Source organism: Mustela nivalis (assembly GCF_964662115.1).
Source record: "Mustela nivalis genome assembly, chromosome: 20".
NCBI lineage: Eukaryota > Metazoa > Chordata > Mammalia > Carnivora > Mustelidae > Mustela > Mustela nivalis.
Window position 1 is genome coordinate 39,024,661 of NC_139039.1, and position 23,778 is coordinate 39,048,438.

At 42.1% G+C, this 23,778-nt stretch overlaps 1 protein-coding gene across 2 annotated transcripts in view; it reads left to right on the forward strand.

Annotated features, from left to right (window-relative positions):
* The window catches only part of CSMD1 (CUB and Sushi multiple domains 1), a 1,903,837-nt gene that overhangs the window by 1,750,439 nt on the left and 129,620 nt on the right, over positions 1 to 23,778 (forward strand). For both annotated transcript variants that reach the window (XM_082715632.1, XM_082715633.1), the window contains exons 42-47: positions 459 to 647; positions 9,452 to 9,629; positions 11,995 to 12,140; positions 12,915 to 12,995; positions 14,029 to 14,142; positions 20,644 to 20,832. In XM_082715632.1, coding sequence (XP_082571758.1) covers positions 459 to 647; positions 9,452 to 9,629; positions 11,995 to 12,140; positions 12,915 to 12,995; positions 14,029 to 14,142; positions 20,644 to 20,832 — 897 coding nt within the window. The remainder of the gene's footprint in view (positions 1 to 458; positions 648 to 9,451; positions 9,630 to 11,994; positions 12,141 to 12,914; positions 12,996 to 14,028; positions 14,143 to 20,643; positions 20,833 to 23,778) is intronic.

Here is a 23,778-nt window from a genome sequence, read left to right on the forward strand (position 1 = left end):
GTATTGTTGGTACGTGCTTTCCAGGTTCTAAAGCACGCAGTTAGCTACTTCTTAATTGGAAGTTGTTATAATTCTGTTACTACTGATAATTGGCTGTTTTACTTAGGATGGTGAGCCGCAACTTGGAGAAGATACGTTTTAATACTTATTGAAGGGGCGCCTGGGTGGCTCAGTGGGTTAAAGCCTCTGCCTTCGGCTCAGGTCATGATCTCAGGGTCCTGGGGTCAAGCCCCACATTGGGCTCTCTGCTCCGTGGGGAGCCTGCTTCCTGCTCTCTCTCTCTGCCTGCCTCTCTGCCTGCTTGTGATCTCTGTCTGTCCAATAAATAAATAAAATCTTAAGTGAAAAAAAAAAAAACTTACTGAAAATGTTCGTCTTAAGAAACCGTGTGTGATCACAGCCTTCTGCACCCAGACTACCTAACATCTTACGCGCGAGCTTCATTCTGTCCCTTCCAGCCTACGAACTCCAGAACTGCCCGGACCCACCTCCTTTTCAGAACGGTTACATGGTCAACGCGGACTACAGCGTGGGACAGTCCATCTCGTTCGAGTGTTACCCCGGGTACATTCTGCTTGGCCACCCAGTCCTCACCTGTCAGCACGGGATCAACAGAAACTGGAATTATCCCTTTCCGAGATGTGACGGTAGGCTAACCGTTCTTGGCAACAATTTAATTTTTCGTGTGTATAGTAGTGCGTTAATTATTAAATGGAGATATTTAAAAATCCTTTCATTTACTCAACAAATATTGATTAGGAATCTATTACATTAAACTCATTCTACTTACTATTTCAGGAATATATCATACGCCAGTAAATTAATATGCATAAACAGGCCTTGCCCTCATGGAAATTGTAAAGAAAACAATGTAATAAATGCAAACATGTGTAACACAAGCCAGACCCAAGGACGGTGTTTGGACGATTGCATGGAGAAGGAGGGCGCAGGCTTGCGAAGTGACCAGGGACATCTTCATGATGGGGCAGTACTTAGAATTACAGTCATCCCACCAAATTATGGAGGAAAGGATGCTTATAAATTTTACCCTCAACTGTTTTTTCCATTTTTATTGTTAAACTTTTACAATAATCATACATTGCTTTTATATTTAAGAAAACTGATTTTATTTTTGTAGTGGGCCTTGAAATGTGTGTGTGTGTATACACACACACACACACACACACACACACACACATATATATATATATATATATATATATATATATATATGATTTTTCTACTCAGAGATGGAGTATCCAGGGTAGAAAAAAATAGTGGAAGCAAAGACAGGGTGTAGACACTGTCTTAGGAAAAAAGTAGTGTATTTCAATAGTGCGTGATGGTCAGTCAGGGTTTCTTGGGAGACGTGGGGATCAGGTGGTGATGGAGGGAACTCTGGATTCATCAAATATCCCTAGTCTGAGCAGGAATCACTTCTTTGAAGCTTCTCTTTGACTACCTGATATTTTAGATGATTTTGAAATTTTGGTAATGTCAAGTTGTAATTAATACACCAAGTGCTTTGTTTATGAGACAAGCATATGAAACAGAAAAGTTCCTCTAAACCTAATATTAGAACATGTAATACAGAAACCTTTGAATGAAAAAATAATGAAGGGGTATGTGGCTGGCTCAGTGGGTTAAAGCCTCTGCCTTCGGCTCAGGTCATGATCCCAGGGTCCTGGGATCGAGCCCCACATCGGGCTCTCTGCTCCACGGGGAGCCTGCTTCCTCCTCTCTCTCTCTCTGCCTGCCTATCTGCCTACTGTGATCTCTGTCTGTCAAATAAATAAATAAAATCTTTAAAAAAAGAAAAAAATAAAGAGATTATCAACTCTGTGGCCCTCTGAAATGCTAAATACTTATATCCCACCAGTAATATAGGAAAGGGAACTTGGCTGTGTTTGAATTTCTTCTGAAAAAGTTAAAAACAAAACAAAACCACTGTTGGACTTTTTAAATTATATTTTTCACCTGTATTTTTCCATTCTATATTATTATAAAAAAACTATGAAAAAAGAACTTTAGCTGTATTTTTAATTCCTTATCTTAAAAAAAGAAATAAAAATTAAGTTACCCCAATCTAATGCAAATTTAATAACATATAAAACAACATTTAAAAAATTACTTTATAAAACTAATATAGCATCAGTATATCTAGTGCTTTTTATTAAAACACTTAAAAACCTCTTTACTACTCCCCATTTAAAAATTCATTTATTTGCATATCTATGAAATACTTGGAATCATCACAATTAAGCCCTTTTCTTATTTGTAATGTTCACCTGAGTTCTTTGTATTCATATACACATGGAAGACGGCTTGGCTTGATATTAAAACGTAGAATTAAACATTTAAAAAGGCTTCATCACTTTGTCGAGGTCTGTTTTCAAATATAGAAATAGCCGCTGGCTTAGAATTATTCTGTGAGCGTGAAAGTAACAAAGTGTATTGTTTGTGATGTAGCCCAAAGGGGGTGCACCTTGTATAATGACGTCGTGATGTGTCACACTACCCAGAGTTGGCCAGACTGAAGCTAAGGGCCTGCCGACTCCAGCTGAAGGACTGAGAGCCGCCCCAGACCATCCTGAGGTTGGACGACTGACTGACGACTCACAGAACTCACTAAGCTAGTGGACTCTGCTTGTGGCTTATAAGAAGGAAAGGGCACGAGAAAATCCTGGGGAAAGAAGCCCAGGTTAGAGTCTAGGAGGCTGCATCACTGATCTCAGGGACCAAGGGGTGACAGTGTGCCCGAGTATCGCCAACCTGAGAAGCATCCCGAGTCTTAGTGAGCAGAGGTTTTAACTGGGGCTCCCTGAGGCAGGTATGACTGATGGATGGATGACCTGGTGGTTGATGTCAGCTTCCGGACCAGCTGATATGTTGTAACTCAAAGACAGCAACTTAGAATCCATCCGGCATAATCAGCCCATGCTGAAACTACCGGGTATGGCCAGCACCCACATGAGATAAAGACACGGCCACCAGGTGTGTTCTTAACCCCCCTCCCAACCCACAGCCCCCAGAATAGAGGCCTAGACCTCTCTATAGACAAGGTCAAATTCTTTACTACCCAAGTATTTTTACCATCATATCTCTCTTCATATCTATAATGTCATAGACAAAATAAAAAACAAAACAAAACATAAAATTCAAATAAAATTATATCATAAAGTGAATTATCTAGGCACCAGCCAATGTATGTTTAATATCTTCTCCATATTGGATAAAACACACACAAAAAATAAGCGGAGGGTATTATTATATAACAGAAGTTATTTTATCTGTTTTATTTCATATATATATGTACACATATATGTATGTGTGTGTGTGTGTATATATATATATAAATATATATATATATATATATATATATATATATATATATATATATACATTTAACATTATAATGTATTAGTAGCCCCAGAGGTACAGGTCTGTGAATCGTCAGGCTTACACACTCAGCACTCACTATAGCACACACCCTCCCCAGTGTCTTTGTTCGCTGACAGTGATGGGCTATAAGATGTCCATTCTTTCGTTATGCTCCTCATAAGACATGGGCAAACTGCTGATTATGGGGGAAGCTCACCTGAAGTGTATTTTGTTAATTCACATTGGATTTCTAGTTCAGACTTATTCGTGGTGTATAGGACAAATGTACTAGAAACAATCTTCAAAGGTCCAACCCTATAAACCTCAGAAGAATCTCAGAATAGATGAGAGATACTTGGGAAAAAACAAAACATAGAAAACTTTGAATAGCTTCTGGCATCTTTAGTAAAAAGTGAACAATTTAGACAATCAAGAGTCAAGAATTCTGAATCTTAAGGCATCCGTCTTCATAAGCATTTATTAAACCAATTCATAGGTACGTGACAGTATTAATATGTTTATTGTGTAAGGATTTATTATGTAAAGTTGATGTATTATAAATTCATCTGAAAACTATCTGGACTAAAAGTATGCTATCTATTAAAATAAAAAGAAAAAATAGGTCTCAAAATGACTTGAGAAATTAAGACATTATTTTTTCCAATAGCATAATTATATAGAAGTCTCAGTTTAAAAGATGGATTATAATTGTTAAAATATGGTTAAAAAGGACTTATTAGTTTACTAAATGTAATTTGACAATTAAAAACTTATTGAGTTTACTAAATGTAATTTGACAATTAAATATGCATCTCTACTTACACAGTTTAAAAATTTTAGATTTTTTGTTGATTTAATCTTTTATCACTGAAATATTTATGTAGTTATACATTTAGGATTTTTTTTTAAGTTAAGTACTGTCGTATTGTTGCTCAACTTAAAATGCAGTAAAAACTGGTGGGAACTATGTGGACAGAGATAATTAGTAGGATAACTTAATATGTTGCAATTATCACGTTAGCAACGTCTTTCAGACCGACAGATTTTGTAAGCAGAACGCTATTTGACTGCATAATTGACATGAGAAATTCAACCAACCAAAGGATGTTATATACATAATTTTTAAAATTAAGGCTTACCAAGTTGATTGCTGAATAAATAATCTTTTCTAATAGTTTAGAATAAAAATGGCATCCTGAAGAATATACTTTTTACTTATATTTATAAATATTTATACTATTTATGTATATTATAATATATTATGTTATATATTGTATATACTATTTATGAAAAGTATATAAAATATTTATCTTATAAATATTATTTTAAATATTTCCATTATGAAGCAGTCCCTAAGATAGAGTACACTATGTCCCCCTATCTAAAAACCATCATAAGGAAACCAAAGTTGTTGAAGGAAAAAAAAAATAGGTCAAAAATACCTGTAGAGTTCCACACATCCAGCGAGATCAGGCATTCAGTTCCTGGTTACGTTAACAGTCAAGAGTTTAAAATTCATAAACACCCAGGCCAAATGTAGGTACTTGTTGTGCACTGCTGTAGGCTTTTCTTCAGCCTCCTGTTGAAGGGTAGGCAGAAATCTTAATATAATCCTGGAGAAAACCATCTGTAAATTATCTGTAACTGTCCTGGTGGATATTTAGGGCTTTTAAAATTTAATTTCTGACTGAAATCACTTAAGCTCTTTCTATCCATCTCAATTCAGAGACAGTCACTTTGTACACATTTAAGTGGAGGAAGAGCCCAATAAAGACATGTCTTGGCGCCCCTTGACTTTTCCCAAGTCTGTCCTCAGGTGGAATGAAATGATGGTGAGTTTCCACGTCCCTGTGCTGAGGTCCAGCCTGGCCACCAGCTCATCTTCCAATATCTTCTGGCCCTGGTTTCCCATGGGCAGGAACGGGTGAGACACACCCATCACTTTTTGCATGAGCCACCTAAAAGCTCACGTCCTCAAACCACGGTGAGGTGAACAGAATCCACGGGGATACGGCAGCGATGCCCCGTCCAGTGGAGTGGGGTAGGCAGTGAGGACGAGGCGGGGGGGCATTTTACATATAAGTAGGCACTGAACAAACTCCACACTGAATGACACATTCAGGTTGGACATCCCTCCGTCATAGTCACCGTACCTAATGCTGGCTCTAGATTTTGCTGCAAGCGGACAACACAGTCATCTTCATGTCCATAGTTTTCTCTGGAGAAACACATGCAGAAATAACCTGATAACTCTTTCCCATAACCGTACCTCACACAGCAGTCCCTCCTCCCTAACCTATTCTTCACAGGCGTGCGCGTCAAGAGTTGTAGACAACACTCCCTCTGACCCTGTTGGCCGCCAGTGGGTGCCTTCATCCTACAACAAGCCATTCTGCGACACCGCTGCATAGTCTCCCCGAGGAGAGCTTCTGATCCCACCGATGAAACCCCCGGGCCCACAAGGCTGCCCCTGCCCTGCCCCAGTTTGGATGCCAGTCCCAAGTCCAGACTGTCACTGCTGCCCCTCATTGACTGGCTGTGATTCAGGTCTCCATGACTCCCTCCTCCTCCTGGGTGACTTTACTAGACCAACTCACAGAACCCAGGAAAATACTGTACTTACAAGATTGCAGATCAGGGGCGCCTGGGTGGCTCCGTTGTTAAGTGCCTGCCTTCGGCTGGGGTCATGATCCCAGGGTCCTGGGATCAAGGCCCGTGTCGGACTCCCTGCTGGGCAGGGAACCTGCTTCCTCCTCTACCCCTCTCCCTGCCTCTTTGCCCTCTCTCTCTCTCTGTCAAATAAGTAAATAAATAAATAAAATCTTAAGGAAAAAAATAAAAAAGGTTACAGACCAGCCCAGAGGCTATAACTCAGAAGCAGCCAGATGGAGCAGATGCAGAGGCCGCGGCGGGCTGGGAGACCAGCAGGACGGCGTATTCTCTCCGGGAGAACCATCCTCCTGCTGCCCCAGTGTTCGCCGGCCCCGAGGTTCTCCAGACCCCATGCGTTGGGGTTTTTATGGAGTCTTCACTACAGATGTATGATGATTAAATCACTGGCCAGTGGAGATTAAGTCGACCTCCAGCTCCTCAGTTCTGTGAAGGTTAGGATGCAGCTGAGATTTCCCGTCCTCCGATTACTTACCTGGTTCCCCGGCAACTAGCGCCGTCCCTGGGTGCTGTCCTAGTCCCCTATTCATAGCTCAGGTGTGATCAAAAGGGTCTTGTTATGAATAATGAAGGATGCCTTTATGTCTTTCATCCCTTAGCTTTTATCCAAGGTTTCCAGAGTCCTGTGCAAAGAGCAGGGAGGAAGACGGCATATTTGTCTCTTACTAGAAACCCCATCACCGTGGGCACTCCCAAATACAAGAGCGACTGTGTGTCTAGTGACTCTTCGGCTCCTGGAGTGGGGGACAGTCTGACAGCACGTCACGTCTGATGGTGAAGCGTAGCGCCTAGTATGCCCATGTGCTCTGTCCGGCCAGCCGGCGGCCTCCCGTGTCCCTCTGTGACCAGGCTCCCAGGCTGGCAGTGAGGAGCTTCGAGGTGCCCAGCTTGGCAGGGCTGTGCCCATCCTCTGGTGACCAGGTGCCCCTCACAGTGGCTTCAAGACTGATCACCTCAGGATTCATGCCACCTTAGATCCCACATCCTCTGTCCCTGTGGACTTTGGGTGACTTTCCACCTAGATGTGGAAATTCCGCCCAGATGTGGAAATCTAGACACGCCTTTGGGGCCACGGCAGGAACGGTGAAGCCGCCTCTGTGAGCACAGACAGCTCAGGGGAAGAGAAGGAGACTTCCCCTCATGTTTCTTAGTATCCTGTTTTCTCTGCTCTAGAGTCCACAGCAGCGTTTGCCTCGGGGCATATTACATGCGTTCATGGAATGTTATTAGCTCACGTGACAAGTAGGGCTTGTTCTCTCCCTCATCGGACTTGCACAAGTAGACCTTTATACTCAGCGTTTGCTCGGTAGCTTCTCCATCACTACTTTCTCTGCTCTGTCCCCCGCTCTAACCCCACACGTCCTGGTCCATGATACACTCTCAGCAAAAACTCCTCGAATACGTAAAAGGTGGACCTGTTACTTGACTACCACACATAAATCATGGCAAGGATATCTTTGTTCAACGTCCTACAGCTATTAAGTGACGTAAAGAACATCAGAAGCCAGAAATGTGTCCTCCCAAGGAAATTAGCATATTGTTTCTTTTGTCCTTGGGAAAGGCTTTATCCTTCATGTTTGTTTTGTTGTGTTTTTCCCCATTGGGAAGGGTGCGCCGGTGTTTAATACGGTTATACGAGTCTAAGATTCACCTTGAAAGGTGAAAATGCACTAGGGAAGCCTTGGAGATCACAGATTATCGGTCAGGAGCAGGTGCAGACCCTCACGTCCCCAGCAGGGGTGCCGGCCCCTCCCTTCAGTGCCCTCGGTACGGAAATACTTTGTGGTGACTGTCTTACTCGGTGTCGGCCCATCTGCTCTTTACTGTCTCTTATTTATTGTGGTGTGAGCTCGGCCCTGGGGCGCCGTGGGAGTGGACTGTGGGTAAAGGGGAAAAGGAGCACTGCCCTGACTTCTGGCCACTGCCCCACGGTGGTGAGAGCAGATAGCCCCATGGCAGGGGAACAAACGTGGCCGGCCAGAGCCAGCTGCCTTCAAGGTGGAAGGACCTTTGAGTTGAGCTGAGAAGAAATGGACCAGCTCAGCCTGGAAGCAGAGGAGGAGGAAAGCCTTTGGACTTTTCATACAGGGTGAACTTTTGCATGAAGTTTGGAGGTGAGACAAAGTATGACATCTTCTGGGGACACTGACTAGCTCCGAATGACCGCAGACTAGATCACGGCCTCATTGCATAAATCATAGCTGTCCCTGTGCTTTGCTTTGCTACTTTACAAAGCAAGGTTTGGGGCCTCCAAATCCACTTATCAATATTCATGCCTTAACGTTTCTAAAATGTTCTCCATGGCGCCTTCTCCTAATGACTCTGCCCAAAACTTGGGCCGGATTCAATGTATTTTCCACTGGAACATTCCCCACCCCCTTAGACATACCCATGCCTCTATGTGATGAACCCAGCAGCGTACCATGTACCACCTCGTGCCTTGTCATCGCTCACTGTTTTCTACAGAAGGTTCATTTCTCTCATTTTATGATGCAGTTTCACCAGTTTTGCCACCTAAATTCGACACCTTTCATAACAAGTCTTCGAAAGCTCCAGAAGATTCATGCTAGTGGCAGGCACTCCGACCCCTCTATCAGAGTTTGGTTGATTAAAAAGTCTACTTCGTTTGTGACTTTGATGTATCATACTGCTCTCCAAGTGTCGTAATGTGTCTCAGATTATGATGCTAATATGTAGTCACTTCATTTTCCCCTCGATAAGACAAAATAATTGCCATGGCAACAGAAAATACCAATTCATTAAGTAAAATAAAACAGGCTGATTAGGGATTGTGAGTCTTGGCAGAGATGAAAGCTGGTGAGAGGAGGAAAAGCATCAAGAAAACCCCACGTATATTATTTTCTCTCATTTCTTCAGGTATAGATCTGCCAAGAATTGATAACTTATTTTTTTAATTTAGGCAGGTAGACTTGGATACCACCCTTTTAGGCAGTTGAATATGTTTTAGAAATCTCACTTAAAACAACAACACAATTTCCATGATTTATTTATGCGTCATTTCCATGTAATTCCTTATATCACATAGCACAATGGATTGATTATCAGCTCGGTCACAGAAGATAACTGAGTGACTGAGTAAGGGCTTTTTTTTTTTTTTTAATTTTTTTAATTACATGAGAATGACTTTATCCTGAAAGGATTTTGAGTGTTTGGAGAATATATTAAATGGAATTTAGATAACTTAGCTTAGAAGTATAATTCTTCTAAGGTTTTAAGACTTTAGTGGAATTACTTTGACAAAGTAGCTACTGAAAATATTCACCATTATTTCTCATAAGGAAAATTTTGGCAAAGGGACTTTAGAGACTTAGAAATTTTTAACTGTGTCCTTTCTAAAGTTGACTGTATTGGGGCTTAATTTTCTTTGTTTCCTTTTCAGCTCCTTGTGGATATAATGTAACATCTCAGAATGGTACCATTTATTCTCCTGGATTTCCGGACGAGTACCCAATCCTGAAGGACTGCCTTTGGCTGATCACCGTCCCTCCCGGCCATGGGGTCTACATCAACTTCACGTTGCTACAGACGGAAGCCGTGAATGATTACATTGCTGTCTGGTAGGGGAGCCTTTCCGTGTGAACTCATCTGTGATTGTGTCAAACTGTTCTCGCAACCACAGACGTGGGGCTTTGATGTCAGATGACATATTAAGAAGTGAAGTTTTTAGGTAGATACTGGAAAGGATATTTACGAAGGAAATCAAGTGATATGGTGAATAAATGTCATGTGACATGTTTGCATTTTGTTAATTCAGGATTCCTCTGAATAGAGATTACCCCAACATAGTTGGATTATACATTTTTTTTAAGTGCGATTTTTCTTTTTTTATAAAAGAAAAGTTGGTTAGGAATCTTTTGCCATGATAAGAATTCGGTGCTCCTGGAAACATTGAAGAGATAATTACACACAACCCTCCCGCCGTCCTGTGTACACATGGCAGGACTGCACGTCCATACGATGTGCAGGAAGTGACACTGAGCCAGCTCAGGCCTGGGGATTTGGGTTCTGCTTCTCTTTCCAAGGAGTCATGTGGCCTTGGGTAATTACTTACGTGAACTTTGGCTACATTCACGTCCTTGGGAATGACTACCCTACCTTTGCTTTTGGAAGTGAGAGGTTATAGGGGACACAGAGATTGACAAGTCCTCTGTGAAACTACGATGGGAGAAGGGGAGAGGACCAGTGGGGTGTGAGGAGGTGAGCTCCATCCAGGCTTGAAAAGCAGGATGTGCTGCCAGAAAATATTTCCATGAAAACTATGAATTTATGGGAGGTAGCAATGTGGTATGCATGTGTGTGTGCCTCAGAACTTGGTGTAGAAAGTTGGTGTAAATGGTACGGGTTATTGTGGATATTGGAAAGCCTGTACAGCGAGCTGAAGACAGGTGACTTCAGGGTATTGGAAGGAGTCAGGGATGGGTTTTATGGGGTCCAAGAGAGCAGGACAGAGAGTACAGGAACATATAAATCACGTGAAAGATCCCAGGCTTAGTTCTAAGAGTGATGAAGATTTTCTAGGGTTTTAGGAAGGGGAGTCACCGGCTACAGAATTCCCAGTCTTGTTTGGTGGGAAATGAGTCAACTGAGGGCAGGAAGGGAGACCGGCTTCTGAGGCTCTAGAAGTAACTCTTGCAGGGAGGAGAGATTGGCAGAACCAGCGGCTGAGGGGTGAGGAGGAATGGGGAGCCTGAAATATTAAAATTTTGCCCTTTCAAAGGCAAAACAAAACCACATTATACCACCAGCCGTTTCACCTGGATTAACCTACAGATGCAGCAGGTAGACGCAAAAGCTCCTCATAGTCAACCAAGTGCAGTGTCCGTTGTCAGAGCCCTAATGAGAAAGAGACCAAGGAGGCTGGCCAACTTTGTGACATTAAACACTCGCTATTTCTAAACACTGTGTCCACAAGACGGTAGTATTTTATTTAGTTTGTTAAAAACACAAAAATTCAACTGAGTAAATTTGAAGATCTAATTGGTTTTATTTATTGATTCCCGACTCCGGTTAACACTCCACTGGGCAGGAGAGAGGCGCTCTGAGGAGTTAGGTGTACACAATGGAAGATTCTTATAGGAAGAGGGTAGGGCAAGACATTGTTAGCAGGAGAAAGGATTGTTTCAGGCAAGGTCACCTTCCCTGAGGGGGAGGGGCTGGCGCTCTCATCATGCAGTTTACCTCATCTTGGTGAGGGGAGGGGGTGCTGGGCACTGATGGAAACCTTCCACACAACCTTATTGATGCTGAACATTTCTGAATGATTGGCTTAAACATTGACTCCAAGAGCAGCAGAAAGTGCAATTAAGTGTTGCTTTGCTGTCCTGGGGCAAGTAGCTGGACCTTCACACTGTCATTTCCTTTTTAACAAAGTCTTAAAAACTTTGTACTTCAATAGCAAGATCTCCATAAATTTCACCCATCGTTAGAAGAGACACCATGGTGGGGCACCTGGGTGGCTCAGTGGGTTAAGCCACTGCCTTCGGCTCAGGTCATGATCTCAGGGTCTTGGGATCGAGTCCCGCATTGGGCTCTCTGCTCAGCAGGGAGCCTGCTTCCCTTCCTCTCTCTCTGCCTGCCTCTCCATCTACTTGTGATTTCTCTCTATCAAATAAATAAATAAAATCTTTAAAAAAAAAAAAAAGAAGAGACACCATGGAATTGAGACTTTCAAACATGGATGTTTGAAAGGCAGCTGATACATGATATTACAGTAACTAACTGTAAGAGCCCTAATGTGTCTCTGTTATGGCTCTGAAAAGGTCTACAGTGGGGTGAGTAAAGTCAGCTCCAAAATCTCCAGGTGTGAGCACCAGCTCCTTCCCCAAGCTGCTTGGGCTGGATGGAAGCCACATGTTGGAAGAAAATGGTTGTTGGTTTCAGCTGTGAGTAGGAACTTTCTCCTCAAACTTCTCTCTTTCCTAGGGATGGTCCTGACCAGAACTCACCTCAGCTGGGAGTTTTCAGTGGCAACACAGCCCTGGAAACGGCATACAGCTCCACCAACCAGGTCCTGCTCAAGTTCCACAGCGATTTTTCCAACGGAGGCTTCTTTGTTCTCAATTTTCACGGTCAGTGCATTCTCACCTTGTCGATTAAGGCGAAGAATTCCATTTGGTTCTCCTGATAGTGTTGACATATGGCTCCTTTCCAGCTAGAGTTCCTTGGTCTTGCCAAGCAAGAGCCTTCTGAGACTTTCTTGCTTTCAGTGCCAGAGGTCCCTGTGACCCTCTTTTGCTTGATGCTGTTTGTAGATGGCCCATCTGGTGTGTGGGAAGCTTGGACTCATTCCAAGAGAAGAGTATTGCTGGTGACACTCAGATCCAGGGACCCTTGATATCACTTTAGTAGCTTTCCTAGAGTCCCTGTGTCGCCTGCAGAGGAGTCAAGGTAGCAAATGCCACAGAGTTAGGGTTGAGGCAACAGGGCACTAAATGACTTTGAAAACCAATAATTTGGAGAAAAGCGTATCAATCCCTTGTATCTGGTGAGGGCTGCACCCATGGAAGTCGCCAGCGTGGGGTTCCGAGAGGGACCTTAGCGAATGTGAATGTGGACCAGGCCATGGGTGAAGCACTTCCTTCCAGAAGCCCCGAATTCTGTAAAGTGGCTTTATTTAAATGCCCGAGTTTTAAAAACTGTTCCCTTTCCCCTTTGACTTTCCATATTCATGGGCGTGAAATAATCCTATAAGCTTGAGAATGTTCTAAAACGATGATTTACAAACATAGACCTCGCAGGGTACCTGCGCATGAAAACAATAGAAGCAGAATGCTTGTTGTAATAATTTTGTTTATTCAGCAAATGTAATTGCAGTTTTGTTTTTCTTTCTATAAACCCTTTAGCATTTCAGCTCAAGAAATGCCAACCTCCCCCGTCAGTTCCACAGGCAGAAATGCTTATGGAGGATGAGGATTTTGAAATAGGTAACGTGTTCTTTGTTGCAACATCATTAGCTCAGCCCAACTTTTTTAACACTCACCCTCACTGCGATAATTACTCACGTGAGTAAGTGAGCATTTGTCAGAATGTCCTAAAGCATTGCTAGGGAGTTCATACATCGAAGAAATATGCATTTCTTCCTCCACTGCCACGGTGTTTGTTTTTAGCTATTTGAACTTTGCTTCTGCCATCTGAGCATATCCTCACCTCACCAGGCCCACCAGCATTTGCTAGCTTGTATTTTTCTTTTAAATAAGGTATTCGGAGACAGACTTAAACAGATATTTGCGTTTAGTTAGGAAAAGATGTTCTCGCACAAGAAGGGCTTAATCATTTGTAGCTAAAATAATGATGACTATGACTTTGACCTTTCATTGAAACTGGAATGTAATTGGTGAGTGTACTTAATGGTAATATTTAGAAATTCTGCTTTATCATTCCGTATTAATGGCGAGTTTCATTAAATAGCCATCAGGTCACATTAGGTGACCCGCTGCCGCATATGTCTGTGGTGTAATTACTGTGACCCAGGATTTCTCTGTCTCAACTACAAACACAACACTGTGTTCTCCCCCCGAGTTTCAGACCACTGATCAAACCACGTGACCCAGTTTCTGCTCTCCTCCTAATGGCTCAGTTAATGGGAACATTGTGCTAATTAGGCCAAGGTCGCAGGTTAGCCCTCTCTGGATGCATTGAAGCCATCCTGTGCTGCACCCGTAAATCCCAAGCAATCCCAATCCGCCTTCTTTTTTTTTGAGTAGTAATTGTGGGGGAGGGGCGGGACCACAGACACATCAGTCTGTGACAAAACCTGCCCCATGCATTGTCTGGTATCTGGGAAGACAGCGTTTTTATAAGTCAAGAAGTGACAACAGTCCCCTTTGATTAAACAAACTAGAAATGAATCCCAATGTGGGTCCAGAAGTGGTTTGCTCCCTGACGACCTTTCCTGCCCTCACTCACGGGGTGTGTCATGGAAACATAGTCCCAGGTGAGCTCTGTTGGCTCTTGCAGGGGACTTCGTGAAGTACCAGTGCCACCCTGGGTACACGCTGTCTGGGACGGACACCCTGACCTGCAAGCTCAGTGCCCAACTGCAGTTTGAAGGTGCCCTCCCAACGTGTGAAGGTATGCACAGCTCGCGGCGGCCTGCGCTTCCCATAGAGTTGTGAACTGTGCACGATCTCCTTGCAAATCAGATCACCTGCCAACAAATACCTAATTACCTTTCTCCTTTAGCTACGTGTAAAATACAAATCAAAATAAGAGGTCTTTTCTTCCCCAGTAGCTTACCAGAAAATGTTCAAATATATGGCTAAGTTAAAATAATTTAGAAATAGGGGCACCTGGGTGGCTCAGTGGGGTAAGCCTCTGCCTTCGGCTCAGGTCATGATCTCAGGGTCCTGGGATCGAGCCCCACATCAGGCTCTCGGCTCAGCAGGGAGCCTGCTTCCTCCTCTCTCTCTGCCTGCCTCTCTGCCTGTTGTGATCTCTGTCTGTCAAATAAATAAATAATATCTTAAAAAAAATTAGAAATAACAGTCTGAATACCTACCACCGAGGTTCCACCATCCATGTACTCTATATATCCATAGTCGTGTGTCTCTTATCTTTCTATCCATCCATTAACGTTACTTTTGTTGCATTTCAAGGCAAATTACAGGCATCACAACACTTCCTTCTCAATACATTAGTATCTGTAAAATTATCTAGTGCTTACTATTTTCTATAAGATTTATAAGCATTGACATGCACGTAGGTGCAATAAAATGCACATATTTCATACATTCACATGTCTTTAAAACACATAGAGCAGATGCAATCACAAGATACACAATAGCGCAAGATTTGAGGCTGAATCTATTGATTTAAGTGATTGAAGTATTTAAGTAGATCACTTTAATCTATTTGAAAGTCTCTACTCTTAAGTAATATTGGGGCAATAAACACTTGAAAAAGCCTAAGTATGCTATAATATCTCAATGTAAGTCAGAAGTATGATGGTTTGGCCAGTTGGAAAGCTTTCCACATTAGAATAGTTTTGATTTTGTGACTTCAGAATCAAACATTCAATTCATTTAAAGAATGGGACCACCCCCGTTTCAAGAAATTTGAACATTATCATATGATATAAGCACCTAAAAGGCCCCAAAATTTAGGAAGAGAAGACCCAGTGATTCAGTGTAGACAAGTGACCGCAGGTGAATCATTAATCCCTTGGGCATCGAGTGTAAGGAGGATCTGGATCGGCCTTATTTGTGAGATTTTTGTGACGATGCAGAGAACATTAAGTGGGTCATTACAGGTGTTCTAATGTGAATTATCAGCCCCAAGAAGAAGTAACTTCCTTTGCACTGTGCACGTGCCCCCACACTTGAATGGAGTCTCCTAGAATGTGCGCTCACTTCCTGCGTCGTCCTCCTGCAAGAGGCACAATCCTAGCCCCTGGGGAGAGGGAGACGATTCTCAGCATCTGAAGAAAATCTGGGACGCCGTGGTCTTAAATAACCATGACTGCTCAGAACAATTCTAAGAAACATTGCTTTCAGATTGTACCTCGGGGAGCACAGGTGTGTGTGGGCAAAGACCATCCCCTCAGAAGCCCACCTTCTTCAGTCCATGGGATGCTCTAGCCACGCGGAGGACCCACACGGTTCTGGAAGTCACTGGCACTTTGCCTCACACCTGCCTCATTTAAAATTGGGACACCGCTCGGGGTGATAAGTCAGGAGACTGAGTCATTACTTTTTAGGAACAAATCGCTGTGTATGTACCATATTACATCAGCAACAACCATCTACAGTGGTTTTTTTTTTTTTTTCCCCTCAAGGTGCAAGGGGATATAAAATATTCATCTTTTTCCATTTTATATAGAAATTACCTGAGGTAAACCCTCACATTTTTAGGGCACATCTTAATTCCAACAAACAGCCTAAAGTTTCTCAGCATAGATGATTTCAAACAGGGGTGGTCTTAGTTGATGAGTGAAGAAAGGCACACATATTTATTTAATATGCTACTTCAAAAAGAGGGAAAATTACTTTATTATGTTGGCTATGCCCAAGATTAACCTCATTTTTATTTAAATGAAATTAATTCATGACAGTCCAGGAACTGAGTAAATCAGCACAACATGAGCATCATTCTCTAAATTACTTGGCTCTCACACACGGTTGCAGGAAGGATTCTGCTAACAAGACACGTTCTCTCTGCTCAGACCGAGTGCCCATGTCCCACTGAACACCCAGCAGTTACTACAGAGGACAGCGTAGTTCTCTACTGTTTCCATTCAGGAGTTAATATCTTTAAAACAAGGTATTTTAACAAGAGTTATTAAGAGATATTAAAACAAGATATTAAGAGATATTAAAACAAGAGTTACCTAAATGCATTCTTTAAGAAAAAGAACGAAGGGCTCAGATGTCTTTTATCAAATAATCATTTAATGATAACCTTTCTCCCAGCACTTTCTAAAACTATTTGGTTGGTCTCAAGGGGAGGGAGTCGGTAATCCCGTGATAAATTATAGGTGGAAAATTGTGTGGGTTATGAGTCCTACTAAGTTTTGCTTTGAAAATTGTCTCCAGAGGCGCCTGGGTGGCTCAATGGGTTAAGCCTCTGCCTTCGGCTCAGGTCATGATCTCAGGGTCCCAGGGTTGAGTCCCGCCTCACATTAAGATGTGCTCTAAAAATGTGAAGGTTTACCACCTTGCTCAGCGGGAAGCCTGCTTCTCCCTCCCCTCTGCAGCGCTCCCTGCTTGTGCTTGTTTTCTCTCTGTCTCTATCAAATAAATAAATAAAATCTTTAAAAGAGATCTAAAAAATGAAAATTATCACCACTTTGAGGGTGATTGATTGTTCCTTGGGAACAGTGGGAGCAAACTGTTCCTTGAAAATTAGCATCCCATGCAGATACACCTTCTTGGATGCCCATCTTAATTTAGGAAACATTGAATGAGGGTCTGGAATGTTTTCCAGAACCACCAAGCAATTCTCCCAGTCTCTCCAAACCCGAGCTGAGTGCCCTACAGTTGAAACCAATTCTGACACTCTCTGCCTGGAGACAGTGCCTGACCCCACAGGTTAAGGGCTCAGTCCTAAAAGACGGCTCCCCCTTTGGAGGCCCATCACAAAGCCAACTTGTCGTCTGTGTTTCTGACGGACCTGCTGTAGATCAGAAGCACTCATAATCCCCTCTTTGGATTTTACCCTATGCTAGAAGAGCTTATAGAACCCAGGGAAACATTTACTTAGATTTAGCATTGCGAATATAGTATTGTGAAGAATTCCAGTCTGTATCCTTTACTATAGAAAGGGGATAGGTGAAGAGTCCGAGGAAGAGGTACACGGTGCAGGGTCTAGAGGGGTCTCAGCACAGGAGCTTCTGTGCCCTGGATTGGGGTCTAAGAATTTTTATAGAGCTAAAATTATCACTTTTTTGTTTTAAATTGAGAAACATGTATTTTCAGTGAACACTAAAGACAGCCAGTGTCCTTTTAATAATGAGCACTTCTTGAAGAGCTGTAAGACACAGATCAAGGGCTCCCAGAGACACCTTTCTTACTGGTCCATAGGGTTCTCTATTCACAATTCTCTGGGTCCTACAGGTGCTTTTAAGAATTAGTTTTCATTGTTTATAAATCCTAACATTTGATTGCATTACTTTTGCTGAAGCCCTGAAAGAAGCTTCAAATAGTATGCTTTGGTTTTAAGCCTCCCATTTCTTTTTTCTTCAAAAAATAAGCTGAAGGAATAACTTCTTGTGGAGGTGTGGTGACTCAACATTCAGGTGCCTTCAGAGGCGCCTTTGATGGGAACCTCCAACAGATGCTTCCCCCAGCGGGAGGTCGTCAGGGTCCCCTCTGGAGACAGGGCTGTGTTTTAAGTGTGAGTGCTGGTAGAGAGTGAACAGCCTGGCCCGGGGAGAGCCTGTGGTCTCTGAAACTTCCCACCGTGGCTGGGCGCTGCTCCTAGCAACACTTTATAGTAAGGCCCAGGAAGGTCTAGGCACGTATGAAGGAGCAAGAGACACAAATGAATCAAAACCATGTTTGCTCCCAGGGAGACACACTCAAGTGCATTTTTAACCAATACGTATATCTGGAAAAAATAATGAGTGTTGTAAGAAAAAGGAAGCACATCATTTCAGTTGCATTTTCATTCCTTCTTCTCCCAGCAGCAGAAGCAGCATTTTGGGGAAACCGGTGGGAGTGAGAATAGGCGTGCTTGAGATTCCGCCTCTGAGTCATCACCACTCACTCCTTTCCCAGCCTGGCAGGGACTCCGGCTCTGCAGGTGGATTTTGGCAACGTGGCATCGGTTTCCAGTTTCTAGATGATCGGAACTTCCAGTGTTGCCTAATAATGATAGTGGCAGTGATGCAATCAGAAGGATGCGACTTGGGCTAAATGTTTTCAGAGTTCAGAACGAACTGTGCTGGGGCCTCAGCAGCTTTAGTCAGGAGGAGGCAGGAGGTGGCCCGTGCCTCGCGGGTGTGGAAATGCCTTCTGCCCGTGTAGCGCTTCAGACCGAAGGAAAGGGTTTATATGTATCTCTCTGATCACGACCCTGACAAGTAGCTTTGCTGCTGTCTGGTTACTTCATGGTTAAGAAACGCTCATAGTCTCACGGTGAGGTCAGGCGGGTCGGTGGAGATTCTAAAGCTCCAGGCCCTACACATATGCATCAGATGAAAGGCTAGTTGTCTTCTACTGTGTTCTTTTAAAAAATGCCAATGTGTTCATTTTTGAAAGGGCATAATATATTTCAGAGTGACCTCACCACCCTACTGTATATAGAAATTACTTTCTAAACAAAATTGCTTTAGTCTGAGTGTTTTGGCTTTATTTGACAGACAGAGATCACAAGTAGGCAATCACAAGGGCTACCCAATTTAACATTGTAAATATATTTTTTTAAGATTTTATTTATTTATGTAACAGAAAGAGATCACAAGTAGGCAGAGGCAGGCGGGGGGGGCAGGCTCCCTGCTGAGCAGAGATCCCGATGTGGGGCTCAATCCCAGGACCCTGAGATCATGACCTGAGCTGAAGGCAGAGGCTTTAACCCACTGAGACACCCAGGTGCCCCAACATTGTAAATATTCTTAAAAATCTACCTAAAACACTTCTTTATTTAAAAGGTTCTAGGAAATGTTTCATTGTTAGCGATCTTATGCCTAAACATTTTGTAAATGTAAGGTGCATCTGAATAAGAACATGAAGGTAAATTTTTTAAAAAAGGAAAAATTTCCTTTTAACAGTTACTTGAATCAAAACATATTACATAAGCTTCACTCATCTTTTTGGGAAATTATTTCAAAACTTATGTATTACTAATATAAATTTAATTAATTAAAATAAAATGAAATTAATTAAATTTAATAATGTAATTTTAATTAATTAAAAGAAGATGATTCATCAAATAAGACACATTTCCTGTAATGAAAGTCCTTTCTCATGAAGGAAAAGCTGATCATTTAACTTTAAAATTTACAAATTGTTTTTCTATATCTCTGTTAAATTTGAATCATTATCAATAAGTGATATAATTTTTTTTTAATAGTTGTATAAATACATTATTTCTGAAAGATAATTAAATTATCAATTAGATAAATTACTAATTAGGAGTCTGGTGATTTTCTTTTGCATGTTCATGCCTAAGCAGATCAGTTTTATTTTGATTACCTTAAAAGTAGTAGAATAAAGAAAAAAGGAAATAGGAGGGATAAAAGTATGTCAGTGTGTCCACACTGTCTTAATGATTCATTCATAATGATAAACTCATAAGGGATTCATTTTGATGAATTCATCCTTTAGAAATCACATTGATACAACCCAGATATCCAATATGGCTTTCAGCCCAGGACTTTCTGACTTGTCTCTTATCATAGTGTCAAGTAATCAAGTCAGATTTTTAAAATTTACTGTTGTAAATATAATCACAAGTATAATTAAAGGCATAAATAAATGCATTTTCTACTACTGTATATAATTGCACAACGTTTTTGTAATATTGCATTGAAAAGGTGAGATCTTTTTAGTTGAGTTGAGAAAACATGGGGCCTTAAGATCAAATCTGCAGTGCACCTGCCCCAAAATGAGGTGTGTGGGCAATTCCATCCTAGAAGGTTACTATGGACGGAAGGTACAGGATGGCTTTAAGCATTCCTGTACCCGTACTTCCCACCTGACTCACAAGGGGCAGATCAGCATTGCTTCATGACCCTTTCCAGATAAACAAAGCTTTCAGGTTCCAGGCTTCTTTTCAGCTTTGTCAGATTGGGCTACCCTAGAGTTGTGTCAGTGACAATAAAGTCTTTGACCCTACATTTCCTTAACGGTAAATGAAATCAATCAATCAATCAATCAGTCTAGTCACCCTATGTCCCAACAACATTTCTATATGTATGTAATTCTCATTTAAATTACAGAGTGCTAGTAAAGTGTGACTTGTTATCATTTAGTGCTGTTCTGTTGTGTTTCTACCCTGTATTAAATTTGGTCATACTTTCAGTAGGGTCATTCCCCCTCCACCGCCATTGGCTTATAAATACAGAGATAGAGACTCTCCCACTGACGTTGGGTTCACTTTATTAAGGAAGACTTTTACTGGCATGTTTCTCGTTAGCACAATGCCCTGCGAATGAAGTCCGGACGGAGTCCTCTGGAGTCATCCTCAGTCCTGGTTACCCGGGCAACTACTTTAACTCCCAGACGTGCTCATGGAGTATTAAAGTAGAACCGCACTACAACATCACCATCTTTGTGGACACATTTCAAAGTGAAAAGCAATTTGATGCCCTGGAAGTATTTGATGGTAAGTTTCTTTGCTGTTTTATTTATTTATTTTTTTTACCGACCAGTGATCTCTATGGAGTGTAATAAAAACACCACCATGATGCTTTTACTACACGAGGGCTTTCATATATTCTTGAGTTGAACTGTATCTTCCCCAAACAGAAAATAAATTATTCCACCCTGGTAGAGTCTCAAGAGTCTGGAACATGAACATACTTTTGTTATTGTTTCAACTTTTATGCAATTGATATGCTAACAATGCACTGTGACAATGTCCTGAATTTACTTGAACTATTACTTAATTTTTTCCTGTGGAAATTTAGAGTAGATGACCCCATACAGCTCTTCCTTTCTCTCTTTCTAGTATTCTACTGATGCAGAGGATATCTTAGGAAATTTAAGAGAGCTAAAGGTACTTTAATCCATTGAGACAATTATTTTACTAGAACTACATAAAATAATGGGTCACAGAGATTTCCAGATGATAAACGCTACAGAAGCCTTTAATGTGCAATCTTTTAAAAAATCATACAACGCACTTACCAGATGTTAATACTGTTTTCAACTCTAGTGTTGTATGTTTTTATACATTTATAACAAACTTATTAACAGAACAATGCCATGCTTACAAGTAGTATGTGGTTGAATTGTCAATTTGTAATGGAGATGTTGTTAATATTTTTCTTTGTATAGCAGCATTATCGTAGCCCAGAAAATTAGACCAAGATACAATTATGGCTGCACATAATAATAAGGCTTTTGCATGTTTTGAGGGACTGGTCATTGAGTTGAATAAGCTAACAATAATGACTGTAGTTTGTTCTGTGAGTGTCTACATGCCTTCTACGTCCTCGATGAATTGTCATAGTCGAGTTGATCACATGGATAGATGCTGCGTGAATCAATTTATGTATTTCCTAAGATGATGAGCCACTAAACTGGAAATTGATCTCACACTTATATACATGGAAGCAGAGGGCTGAGGAGCATTATTTCCATTTTAAGAGTGTTTTGTCTAAGTGTATGTTGAAGCAGATGTGGACTGCTGAAGACTTTCCTGTAGTTTTTATGATAGAGAGAAGTCACAGATTAGCCAAGAAACGAAAGGGGATTCTTACGTCAGTGAGGAAGCAGGTAGGCTGGGTTCTGGGATCAGTTAGATGACATGCACACCAAGGTAGGTGAGCAGCCAGTTTCCGGGTTAGGGTTAGGGTTGTGTGTGTGTGTGTGTGTGTGTGTGTGTGTGTGTGTGTGTGTTCTTATACACATTGTATGAATTCAATGTGTTTACATAATTACTGTAATGTGTTCATGGCCCCTCGGTTCACCTCAGGGATGAATGGATGGGAGTTCGGCTGACAGTCCTTCTCCTGCTTCCAGGTACAGCAGCACAGTCACAGCAGTATTTATCCTCACGGGCTCACAACCGGAGCTCCCCAAATCGGGGGGGGGGGTCATCCCTATTACAAAAGTAGATGATAGAGTTAATATCAAAACACTTGCTGTTAAAATTACCAGAGATCCATGGTTAGCTTTGTTCTAGCCTCAAAGATTTGTCTATAAAATGAAAGGGAAACATTTTATAGGAATAGTTTTTAAGTGTTAGCATTTCAGTTGCATTAAGGGTCACTTTAATGCACCTCTCTTTGTCTTCTGGAAGACAGTCGTCCTTTATGGATCAAGAGTTGCAAAAAAAAATTTTGGAAAATATTGATTTTAAACTTTATTATCCCAGGAGTGTATTCTTGTCTGTAGTTCCAGTAGTGGCTAACCCTTGATTAAAAAAATAAATGAACAAAGAGCTTGAATCATTATACACCTCAACTGAGAAAGGTGTCAACATAAGGACTGTGGTGTCCACTTGTAGCATACTTCATGGTTTCCACGCTGGTGGTGGGAACAGCTGCCCTCCATGATGGCTCGTGCTCTTTGATGCCTGCTGACTGGACGCATATTTTTAAAGGCGAGTCCTTGAGGAAGCTCGTTATGTGTCAGGCAAAAAGAACAGATGGAAAGTGATGAAGAATCAGTTGCTGAATTAAAAATACCTGAAGCTTTACTCTTGGGTTCTGTCATGAAAAGTGATATTTTAAAACTTTACAAGTGCAAGTTAATTTCCCAGGGTTATGTTATTTTAGAATATATATCATCTCTTGGGACAACAACAAGAAAACCAGTCCCCAAAACACATAGTCTTCTTTAAGTATCAAGTCTGGCCATCCTTTTATGGGGTGCCTTCCAGGAAACTGAGCGGTAGCATTTCATCTGTTCTGACTTTGCTCCAGCGGAACCGGACACGGCCTGAATCATCTCGAATGTACTAGTTTTTGTATTTGGTGTCCAGGGCTGCCGTCCCGAAGTACCAGTGTAGGGGCTTCGACAACAGGAATCTATTTCCTCCCAGGGCCGGGATGCGGCTGTGGGCAGGGCTGGTTGCTCCAAGGTCTTGTCTCTCCCCATGTCCTCACGAGGCCACCCCCCAGCGCGCCTCCCTGTCCTGATCTCTTCTCTGTGCGGGGGCTCCAGTCCTACCAGATGAGGGCTCATTCCACGGTCCTCCCTTAACTTGAATTATCTGGCTAAAGATCTTATCTCCAAATATGGTCACGCTCCAAGGTCCGGACCTTTATGACCTCACTGTGTCTATATTTGAAGGAATACAATTCTGTGATGTCTTGTTTGTTTGCTTTTGGAAAAAATAATTTTAACTGTCCTGATTGGGTTTACACAATAAGTGAGGTGGTGGTTTCTCAGTCACTTTGCTTGAATGCAAATCCTACGTACAACTCTCAGAGCGAGTCCGGTACGCTGATGAGACAGGCACTGGCCCTCGCAGGGATAACCGCGTTCTCCCTCCCGTCACGTGCTTCCTGGGAGGGAGCTGCGCAATGCCAAAAAGCCACGGAGCCGTCAGACTAGGAGGTGGTGCTGAGTTCACCAGCGGAGGGGGACTGTATGGGACACC